Source organism: Symphalangus syndactylus, chromosome 22 (genome assembly GCF_028878055.3).
Source record: "Symphalangus syndactylus isolate Jambi chromosome 22, NHGRI_mSymSyn1-v2.1_pri, whole genome shotgun sequence".
NCBI lineage: Eukaryota > Metazoa > Chordata > Mammalia > Primates > Hylobatidae > Symphalangus > Symphalangus syndactylus.
The window spans coordinates 74,455,861-74,482,415 of NC_072444.2; the positions used below are offsets into that span (position 1 = coordinate 74,455,861).

Here is a 26,555-nt window from a genome sequence, read left to right on the forward strand (position 1 = left end):
ATTGTGACAATTCTAGAATTTTAGAATCGCAGATGAGAGAAACGTAGGGCTCGTAGAAAAGAAAACGCACCAAGGCAGCCTCCTCACGCCCGGGAGACCCAGTGTGACTCCTCCAGGAGTCAGGAGCCCAGGTCCTCTGCCCTGTGAATTACAGCCCTTCCCAGTCTCCAAACGTTGCCTTAGGTTTGTAAATTGCCCTTGGCTGTGAGTTCTGAGGGCTGCCTCAGGTTTGACGAGTTGAAAAGAGGTGGATGAAACTGCAGGGTCACAGGTGCTGCTGGGAAGTGAGACCCTGTAAACAGGAGGGGCTGAAATTCCCCCAATTTGTGTGCTCCCTTCCCAACAGGAAACAAGCTCAGTATTGTAAGAAGACCACATAAAAATGTGCAGAACTGGCCGGGCACCGTGGCTCACTCCTGTAATTCCAGCACTGTGGAAGGCCAAGGCGGGTAAATCACAAGGTCAGGAGTTTGAGACCAGCCTGGCCAACATAGTGAAACCCTGTCTGTACTAAAAATACAAAAAATTAGCTGGGCGTGGTGGCACATGCCTGTAATCCCAGCTACTAAGGAGGCTGAGGCAGGAGAATCGCTTGAACCCGGGAAGCGGAGGTTGCAGTGAGCCAAGATTGCGCCACTGTACTCCAACCCGAGTGACAGTGCGAGACTCCGTCTCAAAAACACGGGCAGAACTGACCATTCTCAATACAAGTTTCCCAATGCGTCTAACTCCAAGGAAAAGTCACAGGGTTCTCACCAGGGAAAATAACCAGCATCTTTCACAGAAAACAACGCAACAGAAAAGACTGTGGCATGACCAGCGCATTGCTGGATACAGGGTGGCTGAGTGTGCGTGACGACTGGATGGGACAGTGCCCTGCAGAGAGGTCTGGCTTGGCAAGCAGGCCCTTGCCACTGGGGAGGGAGGCAGGCACCAAGTTCAAGGTCTCTATCTACATTCAAAGAGAGGAGAAAGACAAGTTTCATAGAAGTTTGCTTTTATTTCCACATTCAACCTGTGGAGAAAACTGGCCACAACCTGCACGGTGGGGGTACGAGGCATGGCGGCGCCCTCCCGGTGGGTCTCCGGGACATGTCCACCACTGCCCGTGATGGGGATGCAAGTCCTTCAACGGAAACGCCGCTCGGCTGTGTACAGGCACCAAGGAAACATCACTGGGCGCAGAAGGTGCTGCCGGTGGCGTTGCTAAGTCTACGGAGCCAACACCGGCGGTTCCGACAGAAAACTCCAAACAAGAAAGAAGTGGAAGCGGGTGCCTTAAACCCCCCACTGCAGACACCAGGGGCTGAAAGGCACAAAAATGTGTCGCAATGGCAGAATCCAGGCGCAGTCACAGTCCAGAGCCAGAGAGCACGGGGAGGAGGCGGGAGTCACGTGGGCTTCCTGCAGGACGGCCTCGGCTCCACACCACACACGGCTGCACTGCAACAGAGGAACTGTGGCTCACGCTTCCGTCCTGCAGCTCAGCGCGGGAGCAGTGGGTGGAGTCCGTCCCCGGGACAGACAGGCATGGCGGCCCTAAACGGCACCACCTCAAAAGGCTGCAGGACCCCCGAATGTCGCCTTGGGGCTGACGCTGAGTCCTGCAAGAGGAGCCATCCCGGCCACAGAGAGCCAAGCCCATGTGCCACCCCTACTTGCTCATGGTCCCGCCCTGGGGACAGCAACCAGGCCACCCTTAGGCACCCCATTAGGCCTTCTGTCCCACACGTGCCCATGCTGTGAGGCGCGGAGGCCCCCAGGACTCAGGAGCTCCTGCACTCTGCTCCCCAGCCCCCGACTTAGAAGGCTCTTGTCTCAGAACTGCTGAAACCAGAGTCACAGCTGCGCACGCCAGTGCTTCTTTCCGGTGGACACACCGCGGCCGTCACTAGCACAGGCGTCAGGAAATGGCCAGGCATGGCCACCCTCCTCTTCCTGGCACTTCCCAACACCTGGCCACAGCTCCTCCCTCACCCAGCACTGCCTGAAAGGCGCCATCTGCAATGTGGTCAGAGGGAGCAGTCCAGGCCACATTGGCACCGACTCCACATTTCACACGAGGCTCAGCTAACCCTGGGCACATGACACTAGGGCTTCACCCCTGCTTTAAAGGAGATGCTTCCTCAGTGATGGGGATAACTGAAACAGCATGAGAGCAGCCAACAGCACCCCCATCACGCCCCCTGCAGACGCTCACCACAGCGCTCCAGGTCACTCCTGATTCCCGAGGGGGATGATTTCTTCAGTGACGAAGAACTCAATGGTCTCCTCTTCCCAGTCGTCCACGTTGCTGTCCAGCTCATCAGTGTCCACCCCTGAGGGGACAAAGGGCGCAGATCACACCCGGGGCACATACCTAGTGGCACCGCCGAGGCCAGTGGGAAGGAACGTGGGAGTCCGCGGGCACCGGGGCCTATGGGCGGCAGAAGGGCCAGCTCCTGGTGACTGAGGGATCTCCAAGTTACCTCCTCGCAACTCCAGGCGCTCGTTTTTCTGCTCCATGTAGAGCTCCTGGGCCATTTTCCGGTACTTCCGGAAATCTTCCATCATGGTGCGCCTTCTCTCCACCAATTCCTATGCATGAGGTTGGGAAAAGCACAGAACTGGTAAGACATGGGCCTCCCCGTCGCGAAGAGCCCACACCAGGTGGACGGTGCCAGAAGGACAGCATACGGAAGCGTTCAAGCAGGAATGGCCAGTCCATTTGTTCTCACTCTCCCCTCAACGCTGCCCCCCGCCCACAAGGCAGCAGTGAGGTCACCAACTCCAGGTCCCCGTGCCAACCCCAGTTCCCCACTGCATCCCTCCTAAGGAGCGGAACAGAACCAGTGTCTTCGGGGCAGAGGCAACTCTGAGCATACACACAGCAGCCCCGCCTTTGCCGTGACGGCAGATGTCGCAGCATGGCCCTCACTTTGGGGAACAAGGCTCACCTTTGAGGCTTTGGACTGACTCAAACGATCCTTCTGTTCAAAGATCTTAGAGTATTTCTTCAGGTCCTTTTTAATTTGCTGAAACAAAAGACCCATCACTCAGGATTTAATATTCAAAGCAACAAGCACAAATGCAATCTTCAGAGTTGCCAACATGACATGACACCCAGGGTCATTCACAGAACACAGCTTCCCAGCAGCGCTCGCCTGCTCCTTCCTCCATGACACCCAGGGTCATTCACAGAACACAGCATCCCAGGGGCGCTCGCCTGCTCCTTCCTCCATGACACCCAGGGTCATTCACAGAACACAACATCCCAGGAGCGCTCGCCTGCTCCTTCCTCCATCTTTCACGTTGAGACAGACTTTCTCCCTGGGATTTAACCCTCCTCTTCGCTCTGACCTAAGACCACCGGCCTATTTTACCACAATAATGTAAATCCCAGACAAGCCGCTTCTAATCCCACCAGGACTTTTTAATGGCCCTGGCATCTTTTTATCCACTCCTCCGGTTCATGCAAAACTTCCCTAAACAAGCTGAAGGCCCCACGTTACTATCCTAAAGCTGTTCTATTCCATTCAGTTCTCACTGTTCCTGCGTCTCTTCAAGGCACCCTTGCAAATGTCACGTTTCTATCCCCCAGTCACCACCCTAACAATAACAGAAAAAACTGACTCCTTTTCAACGCCACAATCGCCTCCATGTGCCCTGCACCCGGGGGTGGGGGCATGCTGACCTTGATCTGCTCCTGGCTCAGGAGTGTGGGAGGCCGGGGCCGCCACAGCAGCTGGCAGAAGCGGTCCTTGTTGTTCTTCTGCAGGAGGCGTCCCTGGAAAGTCCACAGCCAGTACGCGTTGTCCACCTAGGCCAGGGCAGGGACACACCAGGACACAGAGGGGTCAGCAAAGCCACAACAGTGACTATGTCACTTGTTGAACAAGGTCCTGGGTATCGGGGACACGTGTGAAGCAAACAAAGCTCTGCCTGTGCTGGGCTGACAGCAGGGGAGGTGGGCAGTCAATGAAAGACACCTCCATTATGCAACCGACCCAGAGTGCGGGGCACCCAGAGTGCAGGGCACAGAGCAGCTGGCAGCGCTCATCACAGCACAGGCCTGTGCATTCCGGCTGGCAATAAGAATCCGAGCCGGGTGTAAGCTGTGCGGAACCCCGCGCCGGATGTAAGCTGTGCTGAGCCCCGTGCCGGGTGCAAGCTGTGCGGAACCACGGGCTGGGTGTAAGCTGTGCGGAGCCCCGTGCCGACTACAAGCTAACTGCATGGCACTACTCGCTGCTGAGCCCCGTGCCGGGTGTAAGCTGTGCAGAACCCCGGGCCGGGTGCAAGCTGTGCGGAACCCCGCGCCGGATGTAAGCTGTGCGGAGCCCCGCGCCGAGTATAAGCTAACTGCATGGCACTACTCGGAGCTGGACCCCGCGCCGGATGTAAGCTGTGTGGAACCCCGGGCCGAGTGTAAGCTGTGCGGAGCCCCGCGCCGGATGTAAGCTGTGCGGAGCCCCATGCCCAATGTAAGCTGTGCGGAACCCGGGGCCGGGTGTGAGCTGTGCGGAGCCCTGTGCTGGATGTAAGCTAACTGCATCCCTACGCGCCGCCTGGTTCCGCTCTCCTCATAGCAGGCCTCTCTCATGAAGGAGGGCCCCTTCACTGGCGCGCAGCATAAACGCCTTGTTGCAGGCCGGCATTTAGGGAGCTAAGTGTTCATAACTCAAGGAGAGTGGTCAACAGCTTAAAAGGTCTTTTTTTTTTTTTTTTTAAATGGGGCTAGGGTTTCGCTATGTTGCTCAGGCTAGTCTCAAGCTCCTGGGTTCAAGTGATTCTTCTGCCTCTGCCTCCTGAAGTGCTGGGATTACAGGTGTGAGCCACTGTGCCTGGCCTAAAGTGATTTCAAGTGTCGAGGCAGGCCCCACCGCAGTGACATCAGAACATACCTGGACACAGGCTGTGATCAACATATCCTGATTAGAATGTGAAGATTTCTAACTCTAGACACTTGTAGTAATATTTGGGAAGTTGATATTCCTACAAGTTCTGTATCTCATTAAACAAAATTACCCGAGTTTGGTTTCACAGGTTCTATTTGCATGGACTGGGTCAAGTGTTAGTACCCCCATCAGCGTTTTACAAGTCATTAAATACTGGAAGTCCTCGAGAAACTTAACCAGCAGTTTTGGAATAAGAGTTGTGGGTAACGCAGTAGCTGGATTCAACCACTGACCCCAAAACAGATCTTAATGTCTGCGGTTACAACTTTGTTCAGACTTCAAAGGAAATGACTCCTCTCTGCAGACATTCTCACTTCCTTTCAGGGGTCCCTGGGCCCAGGATAAGAGCCCCCACCTTCCCGCAACCATGAGCAGAGGCTGCTCCTGCACTCGGCGCCACCTCTTCTACAATCCAGAATCCTCCTCCTCCTCCTCCTGCCACTAACACCAGCCAAGGCTTCTGTTAAACACAGAGGCTTGGTGCCCCTTCCCTGAGGTCCCAGGACAGCACCAGAGTCAGCAGCTAGCCGGCACTCCCTGCTTCTATGCACAGCCAAAGCTATGCCCCACAGGCCTGCACCTTATGGCTCCACCAGGACACAGAGGTGACGACGTAGCGCCCAGTAGGATCCCATTCGACGTCAGAAGCCATGTAGTGCTCTGCGATGTTCATGACCGTGCAGTCCGAAGTGTCCACAAACGCTAAGGCACCGTTCATACTGCAAAGACAGACAGGACCGTCGGGCTTCACGGAGACGCATACCTCCTGGCATCCCACTCCTGACAGGTGCTGCAGCACGGGGTCCCCAGGGAGCCAGCCTCGGCATTAACACGGAAACAAGCACAGCAACAGCCTCTGGTGGCCGCTGTGAGACTTAACAAATCACAGATGCAGAGTGCGCAGTATTACACACATCTGCCATCATATTATTTTTACTGGAAATGTTATCGGAGGCTAAGTAAGCCTCCAAAAATACAGTAGCAAGTGTGTACAATGAAGCAAGGGAGAGCAGCAGCAAAAGGGTATTCTTTTAACTCAGAGCAGAAAGCTGGAAGTTTCTCCACGATTTCGACACACTGCTGGAACACAGCTGAGACCGACACCGTGACACCAACCACAGAGGTAAGGCAGCCTCACAGCTGCGTAACAAATACCCTTCCCACTAGAAGACATGGGACTGACCCCCGGGGGGAGGTTACTGGATTGCTGGAAGGCACTTGTTTAATCACGAAGAACCACAACCCGCAGACGGGTCTGCCTGGTCACTTCACGAAAGCATCTGGGAGCACTTATTTCAATCTGTCCTAGCTTGGCCCGAGTCTTGGAGTGCCATGGGTCTGCAAAGGTTCAATGAAGTCCCATCCACTGACACCGGGGTAACCCTTTCAGTGCACAATACTCCCTCTACCACGAAGCTGGGTGCAGGCGCCTGAGGGGTCTCTGCTGCAGCAGAGCGCTACTCACAAGGCGGACAGGCTCAGAGCGCAGACACCTACCTCCTCAGGCCCGCCAACACCACGAACTGTCCTTGGGGGCTCCAGAAGATGGTGTTCGCCTGCTGCTTGTCGAACATCTCTGAAAGGAAAGAGCACGCCCGTCACGAGCTGCGAGGGCTTCCACAGTGCCAGGGCAGCCAAAGCTGGAGGACTTGGCCGTGCTCATGCTGCCCACGCGTGCAGAGCTGGTAATGCTGGACCACCTCGGAAAACAATTTTACAAAGTCCGTCGCTAAGTACCCCCTAAGTCATGATCCACACTTTAAATGGGAAAAAAAAGAAGCTGCAACAGGGGTATTTCAAAACAATACTATCTTATTTCCCAAGGTAACTGGACGAAGAATTCCCTTTACAGCAAATGTTCACTGCTGCAGGGACCCCAACAGAGAGATGTCAGAGAAGTGTGACCCTGAATGACCAAAGCCACTCTCCTAGCGACAAGGCGTCTTTGGGTTAAGCTGTATGCTTGTTGAAACTGACTACAGTCATCATCTTTGCAGGTACTAACTCTTACTTCCGGAAGGGATCTCGGGCAGAGCCGCTGGAGCAGTGAGAAGTGAAGGCCAGCTGGGGCGGGCTCAAGTCCCCCTCAGAGCATATGCTCCCTGCATCTCAGACAGAGCTGACAACCTGTGGCCTCTCTCCCCTCAGCCTGTGGTATATCCAAAAAAGAGGCGTGGGGCAGGCTGACGTGGGGAGGAGGAGGGGAGGAGACGTGGGAGGACAGTGCACCCTGGCAGGGGGCAGGGGTCTCAGACTTGCACAAGCGAAAACCCCAACAGCCACGGGCATGGGATGCAGCACACGCTGTGGCCCCAGCGTCCATGCCAAACCTCAGGAGAGGTGTGTCATGCAGCATATTTGGAAGGTACAAGGTGCCTGTGCTTGCCTATGTTTTATGACCTAGAAGACTTACACAAGTCTCTGGACAGTCTGCGACTGCCCGTATGTTTGTATCAACCAGAATTAATGAAACAGCCAATCTTGTGATCCACTGCCAACTGAGGGCACCACGCACCCTGCCAAGCACTAGCAAGTGAAAACTAAACTCCTCACAGAATCATGCCGCGAAAGGTGCGGCCAGGAGATTCCAACCTCTTCCAGGTACAGGGTCAAACCCATGGCTCTGCAGGAGGGCACCTGGCAGCCAGAGTCCTGTGTGTGAGGAACACAGCCCATCGCCACCTCCTGGCTGCCACACATACATACACCATGCCTATGAAGCAACAAGCAATTGCTCATTCAATCCCCGCGGGCACTGGACTCTGTGCTGAGCAGAGACCCCAGGATGAAATGAGGAGCTGAGGGCACAGGCGGCAGGTGCCGTGAGATGGGCAAGGGCCCCCGCACCACTGTGAGGAGCGAGCCCCAGATGGATGCAGTGTGGCGCCCCTGGAACCGGGTGCACGGGGGCAGGGCACAGCCGTGTGCAACAGCTCTGCGCACCCTGGTCAGAGGCACCCAACCCAGACTGGGGACTGGCAGGAGTATGTCCACAGGAAGTGACCCCAAGCCCAGGGACAGCAGCTACAGCCAGAAGAGAAAAAGCTTCACTTGAGACGATGGCAGAGAAAGGAAGCCTTGGAAATACTCGCTTAAACGTGAGGGCCCAACAGGGCTCAGAGAGGCACCCCGCAAGGAGGCGGCACCTCCAGGCCATCGCTCACTTCCATCAGCCAAGCCCACATGCCCCATTCACAGGCGAGTCCCGGCCTGCCCAGCAGTGGTCCTAGGCCAGTCAAATGCTCACTGCTGGGCAGCGACTGGGTCATCATCTGTGCTGACCTGCTCAGAGGAGGAAAGGGACCAGATTACTTACTGATGAGTTCAATCTTCCCGTTGTTTTTGACATGGTAGAAAGACACAGATATCCGCGGAGCCTCTCCGTGCAGCACAGCAAACTTACTTCCATTTGGTTCCCAGGCAAAGGCTATGATGGTTTCTAAAATGGACAAAACAGACCACTCCCTTTTTGGTCAATTCAGAACATAATGCTCTTAATCAGTTAAAATGTTCACTATTCAGGCCGGGCACGGTGGCTCACACTTGTAATCCCAGCACTTTGGGAGGCCGAGGTGGGCGGATCACGAGGTCAGGAGACCGAGACCACGGTGAAACCCCGTCTCTACTAAAAATACAAAAAGAAAATTAGCCGGGCGTGGTGGCGGGTGCGGTGGCGGGCGCCTGTAGTCCCAGCTACTCGGAGAGGCTGAGGCAGGAGAATGGCGTGAACCCGGGAGGCGGAGCTTGCAGTGAGCCGAGATTGCGCCACTGCACTCCAGCACTCCAGCCTGGGCGAGAGAGCGAGACTCCGTCTCAAAAATAAAAAATAAAAAAAATAAAATGGTCACTATTCAGCCACAGAGAAATATCCCCCAACGTTTAAAAGTTCATTAAAAGGACGAGAGAGCAAGCAACAGCAAGAAAGGTGCACATTCCTGGAGTTTCAGAGACAGCTGCTTCCACTCGTGTGGAGTGACCTATGTGAAACCGCTCCCTTCCTGAGAGCAGGACACCCACAGCAGGACTGCAGGAGCCCGACGTTGTCGGCAGCTGTGGATGCCACTTCCCTCACACCCAGTGTGCATCTACAGTGGGATCCTGACTTCCAGTCTCCCTACCTGGCAGGGAGGCCATGTTTCACATTTTCTCACCTATTTTTTATCCTCCCTTCCTCCTTTTTTCCATGGCAAAACAAAAAGCCAAACAAGAACACAGGCTCAATCTCTTTTCTTTTTTTTAGACAGGGTCTTGCTCCGTCACCCAGGCTGGAGTGCACGGGTGCAATCTCGGTTCACTGCAACCTCTGCTCCTGGGCTCAAGTGATCCTCCCACTTCAGCGTCTCAAACAGCTGGGACTACCGGTGCGCACCACCACACCTGGCTGACTTTATTTTATTTTTTTTTCTTTTGAGACGGAGTCTTGCTCTGTCGCCCAGGCTGGAGTGCAGTGGCGCAATCTCGGCTCACTGCAAGCTCTGCCTCCCGGGTTCACGCCATTCTCCTGCCTCAGCCTCTCCGAGTAGCTGGGACTACAGGCGCCCGCCACCGCACCCGGCTAATTTTTTTTTTGTATTTTTAGTAGAGACGGGGTTTCACCGTAGTCTCGATCTCCTGACCTCGTGATCCGCCCACCTCGGCCTCCCAAAGTGCTGGGATTACAAGCGTGAGCCACCGCGCCCGGCCGATTTTATTTTTTTTGTACAGAGAGGGTCTCACTATGTTGCCCAGGCTCTAAACATGTTCTGTGACTTGGAGATGGCTATTCCTGGTGAGGGCTCACAGTCCTGACTCAGTTGCTCAGACAATCCCTCGCATGGAAGTGTTAAAAGCCAAGAGTAGAACAGCACATAGGCCCCATTCACCTCAAAGTGACTAAAATACAACTTGCCTTTCATTTCGACCACATCCACAGGTACCTGTTTCTCTCTCATTCGGAAAATTTCAAAATTTGTGACAACACCCTGTTTAAAAAAAAGGGGGAAGGGGTGACATTCTGGACAGTGAAAACATGAGAAAAGGTTTAAATCAAAGGTCAACTTCACAATGAAAGATTCAGTATGCATGCCTGGTTCACACACGATCATCTGCAGTGATGAAAGCCACAGCCCTCAGGACAGAAGACGGTTCTAAGGCTGGAGAACTGCCGGCACCACGTCTACTGGAAGCCACTGGACATGCATGAAGTAACTCTGACCCAGATCCCACCTCCAGGAGCCGCCCTGCCCGCCACACTTGGGCACAAGCAGTCCCAGGGTCCTCACTGCAGGCTGCAGGCTGCAGAGGCCAGGGTCCTGAGGGCCCTAAAGGCCCACCAATGGGGCTGGGTAAACCATTTCAGACAGTGGGGTGTCGTGTAGCCATAACCTTCAAGAAGTCCTGCCCTACTCCAGGAGTCTAAGGGGAAACTGCCCTGATGTCCATCAACAGAGGAAGGAGGCCAAGAAACGGGGTCCACCCAACAAGAGATTACTGCTCTGACTCAGCACCGTGGACCAGCTGTGGGAACGTTGTGCTCCATGAAGGAGGTCAGACACAGAAGGTGGCATACTATCCAATTCCAGCTGTGTGTTCAGATAGGGAAATCACAGACATTCGTGATGCCAGGAGCTGGGCGGAGGCTGCTAATAGGCATGTCGTTTCTTTGTAGGGTGACAAAAACATTTATTTATTTATTTATTTTTATTTTTTTTTTAGATGGAGTCTCGCTCTGTTGCCCAGGCTGGAGTGCAGTGGCGTGATCTCGGCTCACTGCAAGCTCCGCCTCCCAGGTTCACGCCATTCTCCTGCCTCAGCCTCCCAAGTAGCTGGGACTACAGGCGCCCACCACCACGCCCAGCTAATTTTTTGTATTTTTAGTAGAGACAGGGTTTCACTGTGTTAGCCAGGATGGTCTCGATCTCCTGACCTCGTGATCCGCCTGCCTCGGCCTCCCAAAGTGCTGGGATTATAGGCGTGAGCCACCGCGCCCAGCCTCAGGCAATTTTTTGATAAAATAAATATTAAATGATCAACCACCAAAAAAAAAAAAAAAATCTGAATATACTACTCTTTGTGCTTAGAAAGAAAACAATATTCTCAGCCAGGCGCGGTGGCTCACGCCTGTAATCCCAGCACTTTGGGTGGCCAAGGCGGGCAGATCACCTAAGGTCAGGAGTTCAAGACCAGCTTGGTCAACATGGTGAAACCCTGTCTCTACTAAAAATACAAAAATTAGCCAGGCATAGTGGCGGACGCCTGTAGTCCCAGCTACTTGGGAAGCTGAGGCAGAAGAATTGCTTGAACCCAGGAGGCAGAGATTGCAGTGAGCTGAAATTGCACTACTGCACTACAGCCTGGTGACAGAGTGAGACGCCGTCTCAAAAAAAAAAAAAAAAAAATCCATTAACACCCTCTGAACAACATGGTAGCCACTTCAGAGCTCAGGATAAGGAATCATCAGTTCCCGTGGGAATCTACATACCTGGGTGCCTTTCGGAGTCCTATCTACTTTCACACACAAGTAGTCTCCGTTCTTCTGCCAATGGAGCTTGCAGTCCACCACATTAAACAGGTTCCTCACTCGGATCTCTTGCCTGGTAGGGAGCTGCATCAGGGTTACCCTGGCTGGAATATCTTTGTCTTCAGGCACCCAGAAGGCGATTATGTTACCACCAGGAGACCAAGAAAAGTCTCTGCAGAAAAGGAAAATAAAATGTTAAAGCAAAGACCAAGTGATGACGAAACTGAAAAGCAGAAGAGAATAAAACAACTCATTTGCTATATAGAAGCTCAATGCTGTCATAGCTGACGCTGAGCACTCCCTCCGCACAGCCACTGCTCTGGGCATGCAGCATGGCTTCACGAGGACCCTGTGGCACTACTGTGCTCACTGTGACAAGGAGTGAATGCAGACAGAATATTAGCGACCCCACCATCACGCACAGACTCATATGGACTCCAGCCTGGGCTCTGTCAGCCCACTCTTAAGACACTGCACACTGCTGCTTTAAGGCAAGTAAGTTTTAGGCTGGCGGATCTGGCTATATGTCATCTAAAGATTAATTAAGGTGCAAATGGGGAAAACGGCAAATCAAGTGTAAGGAATGAGCAAGAACAAGGGCAACTCCCTCCACTGTATCAACCACTCTACAGAAGAGCTGCTGTAACGAACGGTTCCTGAGCTCACCTACATGAAAAACATCTTTATACACGCTATGTGCTGTTTTGCATTTTTTGAGAACCAGCATCCTGGGCTTTTCATTTTATAAGCCATAATTTTGCCCAAGAATGTAAAAACGAAAGAAGAAACATCAATGTCCTTGGATTGCTGGAAGTTCACTGCTGTGATACTGACCAGTCCCAAGTTTTCCAATAAATAAAAACGTGCCCATTCTTTGCTGGTGAAAATGAGCTGAAGGCTCCCCAAACCCTGCCTCGGATGGAAGAGTACCAGGAAAACCTTTCACCTAAGCAGAGTCCCCTCTCTTCCTCAAAAGGCTGGAAACCCCCCCTCCCCCCCCGACCAAGTTTCTAGGTCAAAGACGAGGTAGATGGAAGGAAGCTGACTCAAGGCTCTGGCCTTGAAGATTCATTTCTGGGCACGGGAAAGGAGTCACTGAAGTGGTGCCTGGAGGGTGGCAGGCCCAGTGCTGAGCAGCCTTGCTGCCCATTGACTCAAGCCTCCATCCTGGCGTCCAGAACAAACTCACCTTAGGCCGGGCGCAGTGGCTCACACCTGTGATCCCTGCACTTTGAGAGGCTGAGGCGGGCAGGCGGATCACTTGAGGTCAGGAGTTCGAGACCAGCCTGGCCAACATGGTGAAACCCTGTCTCTTCTAAAATATACAAAAAATTAGCCGGGCGTAGTGGTTGCACGCCTGTAATTCCAGCTACTCAGGAGACTGAAGCACCAGAATCGTTTGAACCTGGGAGGTGAAGGTTGCAGTCAGCCGAGATCGAGCCACTGTACTCCAGCCTGGGCAACAGAGCAAGACTCCATCTCAAAAAAGATTTAAAAATGGCTGGGTGTGGTGGCTTACGCCTGTAATCCCAGCACTTTGGGAGGCTGAGGTGGGCAGATCACTTGAGGTCAGGAGTTCTGAGACCAGCTTGACTGACATAGTGAAACCCCGTCTCTACTAAAAATCCAAAAATTAGCTAGGCATGGTGGCGGGCACCTGCAGTCCCAGCTACTCGGGAGGCTAAGGCAAGGAGAATCGCTTGAACCCAGGAGGCGGAAGTTGCAGTGAGCCAAGATCACGCCACTCTACACCAGCCTGCAAGACAGAGTAAGACTCTGCCTCAAAAAAAAAAAAAAATATTTAAAAAAAAAACAACAAACTCACCGTTTTCTCTCCAACTGGTTAAGAACTGAGTGGTAGGCTGGGCATCGTGGCTCACGCCTGTAATCCCAGCACTTTGGGAGGCTGAGGTGGGCAGATCACAAGGTCAGGAGTTTGAGACCAGCCCAGTCAACATGGTGAAACCCCATCCCTACTAAAAATACAAAAATTAGCCGGGTTTGGTGGCACACGCCTGTAGTCCCAGCTACTTGGGAGGTTGAGGCAGAAGAATCACTTGAACCCAGGAGGTGGAGGTTGCAGCGAGCCAAGATCGTATCACTGCACTCCAGCCTGGGTGACGGAGCGAGACTGTCTCTAACAACAAAAAGCTGAGTGCTAAAGGAGGAGAGCAAATAAAGGAAACCAACTGCAGTGGACCATGTCTGTGTCCCCAAAATTCACAGGGTGAAATTCTAACCCCCCCGGGGTGATGGCATGGGGTGGGGCCTTTTGGGGATGGGAGGTCCTGAGGGGGAAGCCCTTGGAAATGAGACGAGAGCCTTTACAGAAGATGCCGCAGAGGCCTTCCTCCAGGGAAGGCTGGACCGAGGGGCTGTCGATGAGGAGGGAGCTGGGCCCTCACCAGACAGTCTGCAGGCACCCTGACCTCAAGCTCCCAAGCTCCAGAACTGGGAGAAAGAAATCTCTGCTGTCATAAGCCACCCAGCCTATGGTATTGTGTTAAGCAGCCTGAACACACTAAGACACCAAACTGGTAAGAATACTCACTTTATCCCAGAGATCTTCAAACTCTTCTTGTCCAAAAGACCCATAGACTGCCCAAAAAAAAAGGAAGGTTGCAGTTGAGTCAAATCATGTCGGTGTCTCAGAAACACACTTAACTTTTTACAAAAGGAAACAAGAGTCTGATGTGAGTTTGCCTAGGGCGCAGTGCACACAGAGCATGACAGTGAACCCACCCACCCACCCGCCGCCCAGAACTGCAGTTCCGAAGCCCACTGCATTAACTCCCATCCAGGACTTCCCACGGCTGCGCCAGGTGGGCAGGAGTGACTGAAAAGCTCTGCCCAGAGCAGGGACAGTTAAAAAGGCGCAGGAGACAGGCCTTTCCTACGCATCTGTGAAACCTCCTCCTCCTCTTCTAACACAAACAAGGAAAGGCACCACACCCCGGTTACAAGCAAGGACCGGACGGGGCATTTTCCATCACTGAGGCCACTTACAGGAGTTTCATAGATGCTAAGCGTATCCAGGGTCATTCTGGCAAAGAATTTGCCATCATGGCTCCACCTAAGAAGAAACAGAAGTGCCAGGGTATTCCCATGAAAAGACAAAGGCTGCAGAGCTTGTTACAATGGTCCACTTACTTAAAAATAGGCCAATGGGCTGAGCTCTCACAGTGAAAACCTCTCTTCTTGTGCCCCGTAAGGATGTCCCAGATGATTATGGCCTGAGGGTCATCCTGCGTGTCCATCAGGGGGCTAAAGGTCACCAGGTATCTAGAAGAGAAGGGCAACACTGTACACTATCCTCCTCTCATGAGAAGATCACAGTGTGTTTGTGCAGCCAGAACACGCCATCAGAACTCGTGGAACCAGCTCTCTCCCCAAACCCCACACTGCCCGGCCCTAAGAGACACAAGCGGCAGCGCTTGTTCATTCTGGTGTCAATACACCACAGGCGCTCCGGTTTCTCCAAGATCAGCACAGAAGATCTCACCGATCCCACACAAGGCTGCTGAGTGATCCAGAGCGAGGCGCAGTGTGGAATTCTATCTTTACCCATGTTTAATAAAGACTAACAAGGTAAAAACATACGGCTGGGCGCAGTGGCTCACACCTGTAATCCCAGCACTTTGGGAGGCTGAGGCGGGTGGATCACCCAAGGTCAGGAGTTAAAGACAAGCTTGGCCAACCATGGCCGACATGGTGAAACCCTGTTTCTACTAAAAAGACAAAAATTAGTCGGGCGTGGTGGCAGGCACTTGTAATCCCAGCTACTCGGGAGGCTGAGACAGGACAATAGCTTGAACCCGGGAGGTGGAGGTTGCAGTGAACTGATACCGTGCCACTACATTCCAGTCTAGGCAACGAGTGAAACTCAGTTTCAAAAAAAAAAAAAAAAAGTCCCATCCAGTTCGAAAGCCAGCACAGGTCTGATGGGAAACTTCAGAGCCTGGGGGCTCCTCACAGCCGTGATTTACCTGACTGTTGGCTTGTCTGGAGCTACTGCACTTGCTTACTCAGTTCACACAGTAACAGACGGTCCCTTACAACACCAGAGGGGAAGGCAGACACAACCCGTGAGGGCGAAAACAGAGTGGCCCCAGCTCGCCTCACACTGCCTTCCACAACTGCCCCTTTCCCTAGAGTGGCCCCAGCTCACCCTCACACTGCCTTCCACAACTGCCCCTTTCCCTAGAGTGGCCCCAGCTCGCCTCACACTGCCTCCCACAACTGCCCCTTTCCCTAGAGTGGCCCCAGCTCACCCTCACACTGCCTCCCACAACTGCCCCTTTCCCTAGAGTGGCCCCAGCTCGCCTCACACTGCCTCCCACAACTGCCCCTTTCCCTAGAGTGGCCCCAGCTCACCCTCACACTGCCTTCCACAACTGCCCCTTTCCCTAGTGGGACTCCAACAGCCGAATTAGCTAGATCAAAAACCACAGCTTGGCCAGGTGCAGTGGCTCACGCCTGTAATCCCAGCACTCTGGGAGGTCAAGGCAGGACATCACTTGAGCCCAGGGGTTCAAGACTACCTTGTGCAACAAAGTGAGACCCCCATCTCTACAAAAAATAAAATTAGCCATATGTCATGGCGTGTGCCTGTGGTCCCCGCTACTCAGGATGCTGAGGTGGGAGAACCGCTTGACCCTGGGAGGCTGCGGTTGCAACGAGCCTGCAATGGTGCCACTGGGGGGCGCCAAGCCTGGGTGATAGAGGCAGGAAAATTTATTATCTGTAAAATATGTGACCTTAGACCAGATCCTGAACTGAAGGAGAGTAAATATTATACAGAACATTATTAGATCAAGTAACAAAATCAGAATATGGCAATACATTAAAGTACTAAATGAATGGTAAATCCCTGAAGTCAGTACCCGCACTGTGGTCGCGCTAACAAAATCCTATTTCTAGGAATACACATTCAGGGCTAAAGGGACATGTTACTTCAACTTACTCCCAAATGGCTCAGGAAAAAGTATCTGTACAGGAGATGATGAGGTAAATGCAACCAAATGTGAGAAGACCTCAGCAAAAAGCATACTAGCATTCTCTGTACTCCTGTATTTTTCTACTAAGTTTGAAATGCTACAAAATGAAAGATCACCTGTAGAAGGCTGGCATGGGGTGAAAAGCAGACTCCACTATGTTTCTCTAACAGTTTACCTTTCACAAGGTGAGAAGTCAATGAGCTGAACCCCTTGGTGGCTGAATCTCTGAATTTGCTTGAATTTCTCTCCCCCCCATAGAGCAATGCCTCTTTGATGAAAGGTAGCCAGGTAGGTGCCCTTAGGAGACCAACGCACATACGTCTCTGTCCATCTCTGCAGAAAAAGGCAGTGCCAGTGTTAATACGACAAAACGGCAAACACAAAGACTCCTCCTACAATGAATCTATTCTACAAACTTTTTTTTTTTTTTTTTTTTGAGATGGAGTCTCGCTGTCTCCCAGGCTGGAGTGCAGTGGCGCGATGTCAGCTTACTGCAAGCTCCGCCTCCCAGGTTCATGCCATTCTCCTGCCTCAGCCTCCCGAGTAGCGGGGACTACAGGTGCCCGCCACCATGCCTGGCTAATTTTTTTGTATTTTTAGTAGAAATGGGGTTTCACCGTGTTAGCCAGGATGGTCTCAATCTCCTGACCTCGTGATCCACCCACCTCGGCCTCCCATAGTGCTGGGATTACAGGCGTGAGCCACCGCGCCCGGCCTATTCTGCAAACTCTTAAGTGAAATACACAAAGCCTGTTCACTTCTCAGGATTTACTTCAAAGCTGGAAGAGGAATAAAAGAAGTTGTTTTCAGAAAGTAATCTCAAAGAAAATATAACATCACCTGCTCTTCCAGTTTTCTGATAGAAACAAAGTTCCACTTTGTTAAGGAAATACAGAAGAGGTGAGTCCCTGCCCCCCTGCCCCCCTGCCCCCAGCGGCAGCAAATACACACCGCTCTTTCTTCAATTGAGACAGGGTCTTTTACGTCATTCCAGAATATGGAAGTGCGGTCTCCACTCTCAAAAATCACGCTGTACTGATCTCTGCATTCTGCCTCTTCAAGCCAGTAACGTAAGTTCCCCTTAAAAAAAAAAGCAAGGAATATAACATTTCATTAATTTTAATAAAAAACTCATTCACAACTATTGCTCTTAAAGATATGACAAATTCAGTCTGCACCTTAACTCCCAAGTCACACCCTAACCTAAAGTCAAGACACCATCCAGCATTTCTTTTCTTTTTTTTTTTTTTTTTTTTTTTTGAGACAGAGTCACGCTGTTGCCCAGGCTGGAGTCCAGTGGCACAATCATAGCTCATGGCAGCCCCAACCTCCCAGGCTCAACCTCCCAGGCTCAAGTGATCCTCCCACCTCAGCCTCCCAAGTAGCTGGGAATACAGGTGCATGCCAGGCCCAGCTAATGTATGTATTTATTTACATTTTGTAGGGGGGGGATCTCACTTTGTTGCCCAGGCTGGTCTTGAATTCCTGGGCTTAAGCGATCCTCCCACCTCAGCCTCCCTAAGTGCTGGGATTACAGGTGTAAGCCACCACGCCCAGCAGCATTTCTTTAAACCACTGAGATGCAGGTTTCAGGCCACTCACCAGGTCTTTGAAAGGCTGTTTCTCTGGAATATCCCACTCATCACTGATGGTCATATACCTGGAGGAGAAAGGAGACTGCTCAGCCCCACGCCCTGACGACTAGAAAGAGCACCCTGTGGGGGGTCCAGCATGGCCCTGCTGTGCTCCTGCCTGCCCGCCCGCAAGGCTGTGACTGGCATAACGGGGAGGGGTGCTGTAGGCCAGGAGTGTGGGGCAGGGCTGTGAAATGGCTCTGTGGCAGCCTGACCAGAAAGGACGTGAACAACCTGACAGACACCAGCACCAAGAAGCACCAAGCCACCTGCACACAGCCAGTCACTTGCGCGTCAACATCCACTTCCTTGTGGCCAAGTCTGAACTCACTTGTCAAAATCCGTGAAGAGGTTGACCCGGAACGTGTGCTGCTTGTCAAGCTTGTAGCCGTCGGCGTTCTTCACGGCATCCACAGCGTGGGCAGGGGACGCGTACTCCAGGAAAATATACCTGAGTGAGAGAGGGCCGTTGGCACACACGCACACCGTAAGGCTAGGCAGGTATGCGCTGTCCGCCCCACCCCCCTCCACGGAGAAGCCCTTGGTGCCAGGAGTATCTGTGCTGCTCTTCCTGCCTCAAGCCTAAGGCAGTCACAGGAGGGACAGATCCACAGCCAGGGAGCTAAGTGAGAGGGAAACCCTAACCAGAAGATCCGAAGTCTCTAGTTTTATTATCATAAATTATAGAAAAGTTAATCAAAACGTCCATTATTTTGACTGTGGCGATGGTTTCGTGATATGTACACATCAAAATCTATTATATTGTATGCTTTAAAACTATGCAGATTTATTGTGTATCAAATATCTCAATAAAGCTGTTTAAAAAAACTTGGCCGGGCACAATGGTTCACACCTGTAATCCCAGCACTTTGGGAGGCCAAGGTGGGCAGATCACTTGAGGTCAGGAGTTCGAGACCAGCCTGGCCAACATGGTGAAACCCTGTCTCTGCTAAATATACAAAAATTAGCCGGGCGTGGTGGCACATGCTTGTAATCCCAACTACTCGGGAGGCTAAGGCAGGAGAATCGCTTGAGCCTGGGAGGCGGAGGTTGCAGTGAGCCAAGATCATGCCACTGCACTCCAGCCTGGGCGACAGAGCAAGACTCTGTCTCAATCAATAAATAAATAAATAAGCCAGGCATGGTAGTGCGCCCAGCTACTTGGGAGGGCGGGGCAGGAGAATTGCTTGAACCCGGGAGGCGGAGGTTGCAGTGAGCCGAGATCACACCACTGCACTCCAGCCTGGACCAGAGTGAGACTCTGTCTCAAAAAACCAACCAACCAAACAAACAAAAAAACTTAAAAGTAGTCTAATATTGTGTATTACAGGCAAGATTAGAAAGAACCTCAGAGAGGCGGGGCGCGGTGGCTCATGCCTGTAATCCCAGCACTTTGGGAGGCCGAGGCGGGTGGATCACAAGGTCAGGAGATCGAGACCATCCTGGCTAACATGGTGAAACCTCGTCTCTACTAAAAATACAAAAAATTTGCCAGGCGTGGTGGTGGGCGCCAGTAGTCCCAGGTACTCGGGAGGCTGAGGCGGAAGAATAGTGTGAGCCTGGGAGGCGGAGCTTGCAGTGAGCCGAGATTGCACCACTGCACTCTAGCCTGGGCGACACAGCGAGACTCCATCCCCCGCCCAAAAAAAAAAAAAAAGAAGAAAGAATCTCAGAGAATGTTTCATTATAACATGAGTAACCGAGGGTCAAGAGGCCATCCTTCAACTGACTGCCCAACATAGAAAACGCAGTAGCATTACCTGCATTTGATAATTTTTCTAGAAACTAAAACTATTATAGTTAGTTTTTACTTTATTTATTTATTTTAGAGACAGAGTCTTGCTCCGTCACCCAGACTGGAGTACAGCTACATTATCATAGCTCACTGCAGCCTCCAACTCCTGGCTTCAGGCTTTAAGAGTGTTGAGAGTTTATGCGTAAGCCACCATGCTGGCCTATTCTAGGTAATTTTAAAAACCTTAAAACCTTAACTTAAAAAAACAAACTTTATCATCTTCTCATTCACTGCTCGGGACAGCTTCCAGCTGAGGGCGGCCTGAAGAAGTGAAAGGCCCACGTGCCTGGGCGAGGCAGGAGCTGTGTCTGCAGGGAGCTCCTGCAACACTCCCTCATCACGACGTGCCAGACACAGACGATACTTCTCCAACAGGATAACACTCACCCTTTTGTCTTCCCATCCTCTTCAGGATAAAAATCATTTGTGATTTTCCCAAACTTGGAAAAGATCTTGTGGATGACATTTTTGAGTTTCTCAAGTCGGTCGGGTCCCACCTGAGGGACATTGTCCACTACAATCACCGAATCAATTCCATCTGCTTCCTGGGGCCGATCTTTGAGTACATCTCCCAGTAATTCTGAACGAGAGATTTTTCAAATGATCATTTTTTACCAAGAAAAATTTTAATACATTAACTGAGCACACTAAACAAGTCTTCAAGAAGAGACAATGAATCGTCTAAATGCTTTCACTGCGAGCAAAAGAAATCCCAACCCTAGCTTGTTTCAGATTTTAAACAGGACAGCTGGTGGGAATGGAACTCTCCTCTCTCCCTTTGATGGAAATGTAAACAGTCAAGACAGGTCAATTAAGTTCTGGCAATAACCAAAGACTACAAGAGAATAACAACGAAAAGCTTTTAACAATGCAAAATGCAAATGAAGAAGACAATCTAAAGAATATCCACTATTAGATCTTCCAGAGATCCCTAGATTTTGAAAGGTTTCCTGCAACATCTAGGCAGGCAGAATCCCATCCCAATGTCAATGAGAACTGACTTTTTACAGAAGATCTTAGCAAACAAGTAAATATGTAAATGCTCAATATATTCACAGCACAAACTACTAGAAATGATTCAAGGAGGAACCCTCTCTCGAGTGAACTGGGATGAAAGTAGTAACTTCTCCCACCTCCTGTTCCCAGTGATTTTCGTGTTTTCAGGCTGTGAACTAGATGGCCATTCACATGGGATCGGGAAAAAAACCAAAGAGGAGGCGTGTCTGGGGTGAGCTTCCCACCTCTCTCCGCTGCAAAGAGCCCATCACCAGGCACCTTCGTCCAGAACAACTCTACCCAATATTCCTTATGTTAAAAAGCTCTAAGGATAAACAACTGAACTGCAGGAGACAGGGATGTGGCAGTGTCTTTCCAACTCACGTAATACTCAACACAACGCCTGACACCGGATGTGGGTCCCACATCAAGCAGTTCTCCAGGAGCCACCAGCTGGGTGTCCTCTAACTTAATCCAATTCAGACACTATCTACCAGGAATTAGCATCAGATCCCACAGGCTGAAGGCTCAGCCCCAAAGACTGGCCCCCATTTCAGATGGCAATCACAAGTAGTGGGCTGTCACCTCCAGTTCTGACCGACAGGCTACAAAGCAGGGCTCCCACTATCCCCCGCTTCTTGGGTTCCATTAATTTGCTACAGCAGCTTACAGAATTCAGAGAGCTAGGTTTGCCAGCTTATTATAACGGACGTTACAGAGGGTACAGACGAAAAGGCAGATGGAGGAGAAGCGCAGAGCCTCCCTGTGCTCTCCAGGCCACCGCCCTGCAGGAGCCCCCTGAACCCGGTCCTTTTGGGTTTCTATGAAGATCTCATTATAGAGGTGTGATTAATGACATCACTGAGCACCGGTGATCAACTCAACTTTCAGCCCTCTTCCTTCTGGATGGCAGGGGGAGACCTAAAGGGTCCCGCCCTCTAATCACGTGGTTGGTTCCCTGGCAAGGAGCCCCAGCCATCAATCAACTCCTCGTCTACAAAAAGACACCACTTTGGAAATTCCAAGGGTTTAGACACTGAGTGCCAAGAACCAGGGCAGAGCCCAAATACACATTTCTTATTATATCACAAAGAGGCTTTTTGAAAAACACTATCAGGGCAGAGACCGGCACTTAAACTAGGAGACTGGAGAATATACAAGCGCCTGAAACAGCTTTTTTTTTTTTTTCCAAAGAGACAGGGTGTTGTTATGCTCCCCAGGCTAGCCTCAAACTCCTGGGCTCTAGCAATCCTCCTGCCTCAGCCTCCCAAGTAGCAGGGACTACAGGTGGGAGCTGCCACCCCCACTGAGATTAAGTAATAGTACTTTTTTCTTAGTGGTACGTGAAGCTGTCCTCGATGTGATGAAATACCTCGCAGGGCTGTTGGAAAGCATCACGTGTCAGAATTTAGAACAGGGCCAGGCTCAGTGGCTCACGCCTGTAATCCCAGCATTGTGGGAGGCCGAGGCAGGCAGATTACCTGAAGCCAGGAGTTCGAGACCGGCCTGGCCAACATGGTGAAACCCTGTCCCTAATAAAAATACGAAAAAAGATGATCCAAGCATGGTGGTGGGTGCCTGTAATTCCAGCTACTGGAGAGGCTGGGGCAGGAGAATCACTTGAACCCAGGAGATGGAGGTTGCAGTGGGCCAAGATCACGCCACTGCACTCCAGCCTCGGCGACAGAGACTCCACCTCAAATAATAACAATGATAATTTCAACATACTAAATATGCAGATGTCCAAAAATATTCTTTACTGTATTTATTCTCAAAAGTTGGCTGGGCATGGTGGCTCACTCTAGCAACAAAGCAAGACTCCGTCTCAAAAAAACACTTTCAGAAATATTGAAAACTGACCCAGCATGGTGACTCACGCCTGTAATCCCAGTACTTTGGGAAGCCGAGAAAGGCAAATCACTTGAGGCCAGGAGTTTGAGACCAGCCTGGCCAACAAGGCAAAACCCCGTCTCTATTAAAAATACAGAAAGTAGCCAAGCATGGTGGCGCATGCTTATAATCCCAGCTACTTGGGAGGCTGAGGCAGGAAAATCACTTGAAGTGGGGAGGCAGAGGCTGCGGTGAGTCACTGCACTCCAGCCTGGGCAACAGAGTGAGACTCCGTGTCAAAAAAAAAAGGAAATATTGAAAATGCTGCCTTAAAAAATAATCGCCATTTTATTTTCAAAGATGCTAAAATTGAGACGAACAAGAGAAAAAAAAGAGAAAAAGGCAGTTGCCAGTCACTGCAGTGCCGGACACCCTCCTATGGAAACTAGTCAAATCCTGGGGTAACTTCTAAAGCACTTACCATACAACTAAACGGCCTGACAAGCCTGATCTGAATTTATAAGGCTGCAATAAAAAGCTCAGCATTTACACAAACTGCGTACTCCTTCCCACAAGCTCAAAGCGTCTAGTCTAGGAGAAACTGCCCACGCCTAGGAAGGAAATAAATGAAGTAACTACACCATGAAGACACATCGCCTTGATCACTCTCAGCCCAAGCATTGGTTACACATGGCTCACGGATTCCCAACCGGTCTCCAGGAAAAACAGAAGAGAACAATTCTCAACACTAAATAGCAAAAAGAAAGAGAAAGAATAGTTAATGGGCCGGGCGCGGTGGCTCAAACCTGTAATCCCAGCACTTTGGGAGGCCGAGGCGGGCGGATCACGAGGTCAGGAGATCGAGACCACGGTGAAACCCCGTCTCTACTAAACATACAAAAAATTAGCCGGGCGTGTTGGCGGGCGCCTGTAGTCCCAGCTACTCAGGAGGCTGAGGCAGGAGAATGGCGTGAACCCGGGAGGCAGAGCTTGCAGTGAGCCAAGATTGCGCCACTGCACTCCAGCCTGGGGGACAGAGCAAGACTCCGTCTCAAAAAAAAAAAAAAAAAAGAATAGTTAATGAGCCAAAAAAGACATTTAGAGTTAAAATCCCGGATCAGCTGAAACATTAAACTGAAAGGATTACAGTTTGAGATGCCAATCTATACTAAAAAAATAAGAAGGCAAGACAGGGACTCTGGGCCACCTCTGGTCTGTTCCTTGGAAGACTCGGCCCTACTCAGCTGAGACTGCTCAGTAGACTCAGCAGTCTACTCCACCTTCAGGCACAAGTTTCCTCAGGACTGAGGGGCGTAGACTAGATGTTCCCAAAGTCTTCACTAGTTTGTGGTGTCCTTCCTGCTTTTCATGCTAAAATGTTTTATGGAAAAAAAAAAGTGTAATAATGGTCACAGTAACTGACAGCGTTTTTATTTTTTAATTTTTCACTTTTTGAGACAGGGTCTCACTCTGTCGCCCAGGCTGGAGTGCAGTGGTGGGATCTCGGCTCACTGCAACCTCCACCTCCTGGGTTCAAGTGATTCTCGTGCCTCAGCCTCCCAAGTACCTGAGACTACAGGTGTACACCAGCACACCTGGCTGACTTTTGTATTTCTGATAGCCTTTTTTTCTTTCTTTTTTGAGACGGAGTCTCGGTCTGTCGCCCAGGCTGGAGTGCAGTGGCACAATCTTGGCTCACTGCAAGCTCCGCCTCCTGGGTTCAAACCATTCTCCTGCCTCAGCCTCCCGAGTAGCTAGGACTACAGGTGCCCACCACCACGCCCGGCTAATTTTTTTCTATTTTTAGTAGAGACGAGGTTTCACCGTGTTAGCCAGGATGGTCTCGATCTCCTGACCTCGTGATCCGCCCGTCTCGGCCTCCCAAATTGCTGGAATTACAGGCATGAGCCACCGCAACCGGCCCTCAGATAGCATTTTAAAAATACGTTTAAATTATAATAACATGTTATTCCCGAAATTGTCTTGTTGTATCGCTGGCTACATCAGCAAGGGTATTTTTATTTTTCTGACTCTGGTATTAACTTAGCCAATCCTCAGAGGCTGATGTGTTCCCAACTTAAAGGCTTGAGAGCTAAAAACAAAAGAAAAACAAATGAAACCAACTCTCATCAGAAGTAGTTTTAGGAAAAGATCTCTCTGAGACAGGAAGCAGAAATATGCCTGTAAATCCAATCAAGGTTGAGATGAAGGCAAAGCTGGCTGTTATCGACAATATTAAAACATGGAAAAACAACTCTCCTTTACAGGTGTAGCGCAGGAGATAAGGGAGAACCAAACTGGAATTTGACAGGGTGCCTATCCCAGTAGGGAAGTCTCTGGAGATGGACAATTCTGCGGGGCAGGACAAAATCACTGGCTCTACCACAAGCTGTTCCTCCGATCCAGACCTTAGGAGGCACGCAGACCCGCAAACTGACACCGGGTCTTCGGTTTTTGCCGTACCCCCAGCTGCTACACTCACAGAACACCCAGCCATAAGGGAGTACCCCGTGTGCCCTCTCTCACCCTCTCAGATTTCTGGTTGTCATGCCAATGCCTGGCTCCCGAAGTGAGCTCCATCCCGTCCCGTTTTAGGAAAGAAGAGGGGAGGCGCTGGGCTCTCAGAACACTTTCAGGCCACTCGGGAACCCCTCCCTCGGTGGCTTCCCAGGAACACACGGACACACTCAGTGGAACTTCTGCACGAACCGGTGGCACAGCCCGACGACATCTCCCACCTCGGGAACCCTAGCCACGCTCCCGCGCCGCTCGCCAGCCCCGCCCCGGGCGCCCTCACCTTCCTCGCTCACGTCGTCCACGAAGTCCTCGGGGTCGCTGAAGGAGGGCTCGTCCGCGTCGCCGTTCTCCAGCGCCCGGGGTTCGGCCTCGGCCGCTCTGCCCTCGTTTCCTCCCGCGTCCTCGGACGCCGCCTGGGCCCGGCTGTCGGAGCGCTCGTCCCGAGCGTGCTCTCCTGGGGCCTCGCCCTGTGCCGGGGCAGGAGGCTCAGCGTGCGACCCGGGCGGCTCCTCGGCGGCCGGCGGCGAGGGCGACTCAGACGAGCCGGAGGCCGCCTCTGCCTCGGCCGCCGGCTCGGTCCTCACCTCGGGCTCCGGCCCGGCCTCCGCGACCCCCACCTCCTCACTGGAGGCCTCGGTCCCCGCCGCCTCCGGAGCGCCGGGCCCCGCGGGCCGCAGCAGCCCCTCGGCTGGCGGCGGCTCGGCGGCCGGCTGCTGCTGGCCGGGCTCGGCGCGCTCCTCGGCCGCCTCGGGCACCGCCACGTTCTCCGCGTCCTGCATGGGCTCAACGCTGCCTACTCGCAGGGCTCCGCGGCCACCGCGCTTCCGACTCTCCCAGGCCGCACCGCGCGCCGCGCCGGCTACAGCCCAGCCATGTGTGTGCGACCGGGAGGCCGCACCAAGGCCGCGGGGAGGGGGGCGCACCCACGCCCTGGGGCCTCACGACGACCCTGAGAGGACTCGCATCCGCAAGACCGCGTCCGAAAATCACCAAACTGATATATTTGTGACAAGAAAGTGCTTAATTCCATTCAGCAAGGTTGTTTCTATGCATCAGTAAACTCATGGGAGCATTGACCACCCCATGTGTGTCAGCGGATGGTTCCATCCAACATGGCGGCCTCCCCCTTTCCTTTCCCGTCGGACGCTGCGGGCCGGGACTGAACTATTTGTGGAGCTGAAGGCGGGGACAAGAAATGATTTTAATACCCGGAATGCCATGAAAATGCCCTCTAACTCAACAGTTAATACCCCGGAATAGTGGAGGCTCAACAGGCGATTGCTCAGGGCGTCTGAGCCTTTCGCTAGGCAAACCGTTTAGTTTACGTTACTAAAGTCCCCCCTGTCCGTT

The 26,555-nt window shown here is 52.0% G+C and overlaps 1 protein-coding gene across 3 annotated transcripts; it reads right to left on the minus strand.

The window, feature by feature from the left end:
* Positions 1 to 980: 980 nt before the first annotated feature.
* EIF3B (eukaryotic translation initiation factor 3 subunit B) lies at positions 981 to 26,075 on the minus strand. 3 transcript variants are annotated; one of them, XM_055262338.2, is made up of 19 exons: positions 25,486 to 26,075; positions 20,250 to 20,442; positions 18,399 to 18,518; positions 18,036 to 18,093; positions 17,385 to 17,513; positions 16,609 to 16,766; positions 14,587 to 14,718; positions 14,443 to 14,509; positions 13,988 to 14,034; positions 11,398 to 11,608; positions 9,826 to 9,898; positions 8,254 to 8,376; positions 6,435 to 6,513; positions 5,518 to 5,656; positions 3,674 to 3,799; positions 2,937 to 3,014; positions 2,469 to 2,577; positions 2,201 to 2,318; positions 981 to 1,438 (listed from the first exon to the last, which is right to left on the minus strand). In XM_055262338.2, the coding sequence occupies exons 1-18, from the start codon at positions 25,982 to 25,984 to the stop codon at positions 2,215 to 2,217; spliced, it is 2,445 nt and encodes an 814-aa protein (XP_055118313.1). In that variant the 5' UTR covers positions 25,985 to 26,075; the 3' UTR covers positions 981 to 1,438; positions 2,201 to 2,214. The 3 variants fall into 3 exon arrangements, with proteins under 3 accessions (XP_055118313.1, XP_055118311.1, XP_055118314.1); XM_055262336.2 differs by having other exon boundaries at positions 981 to 1,443; XM_055262339.2 differs by lacking the exon at positions 981 to 1,438 and adding an exon at positions 1,457 to 1,604.
* Between the last annotated feature and the right edge of the window lie 480 nt (positions 26,076 to 26,555).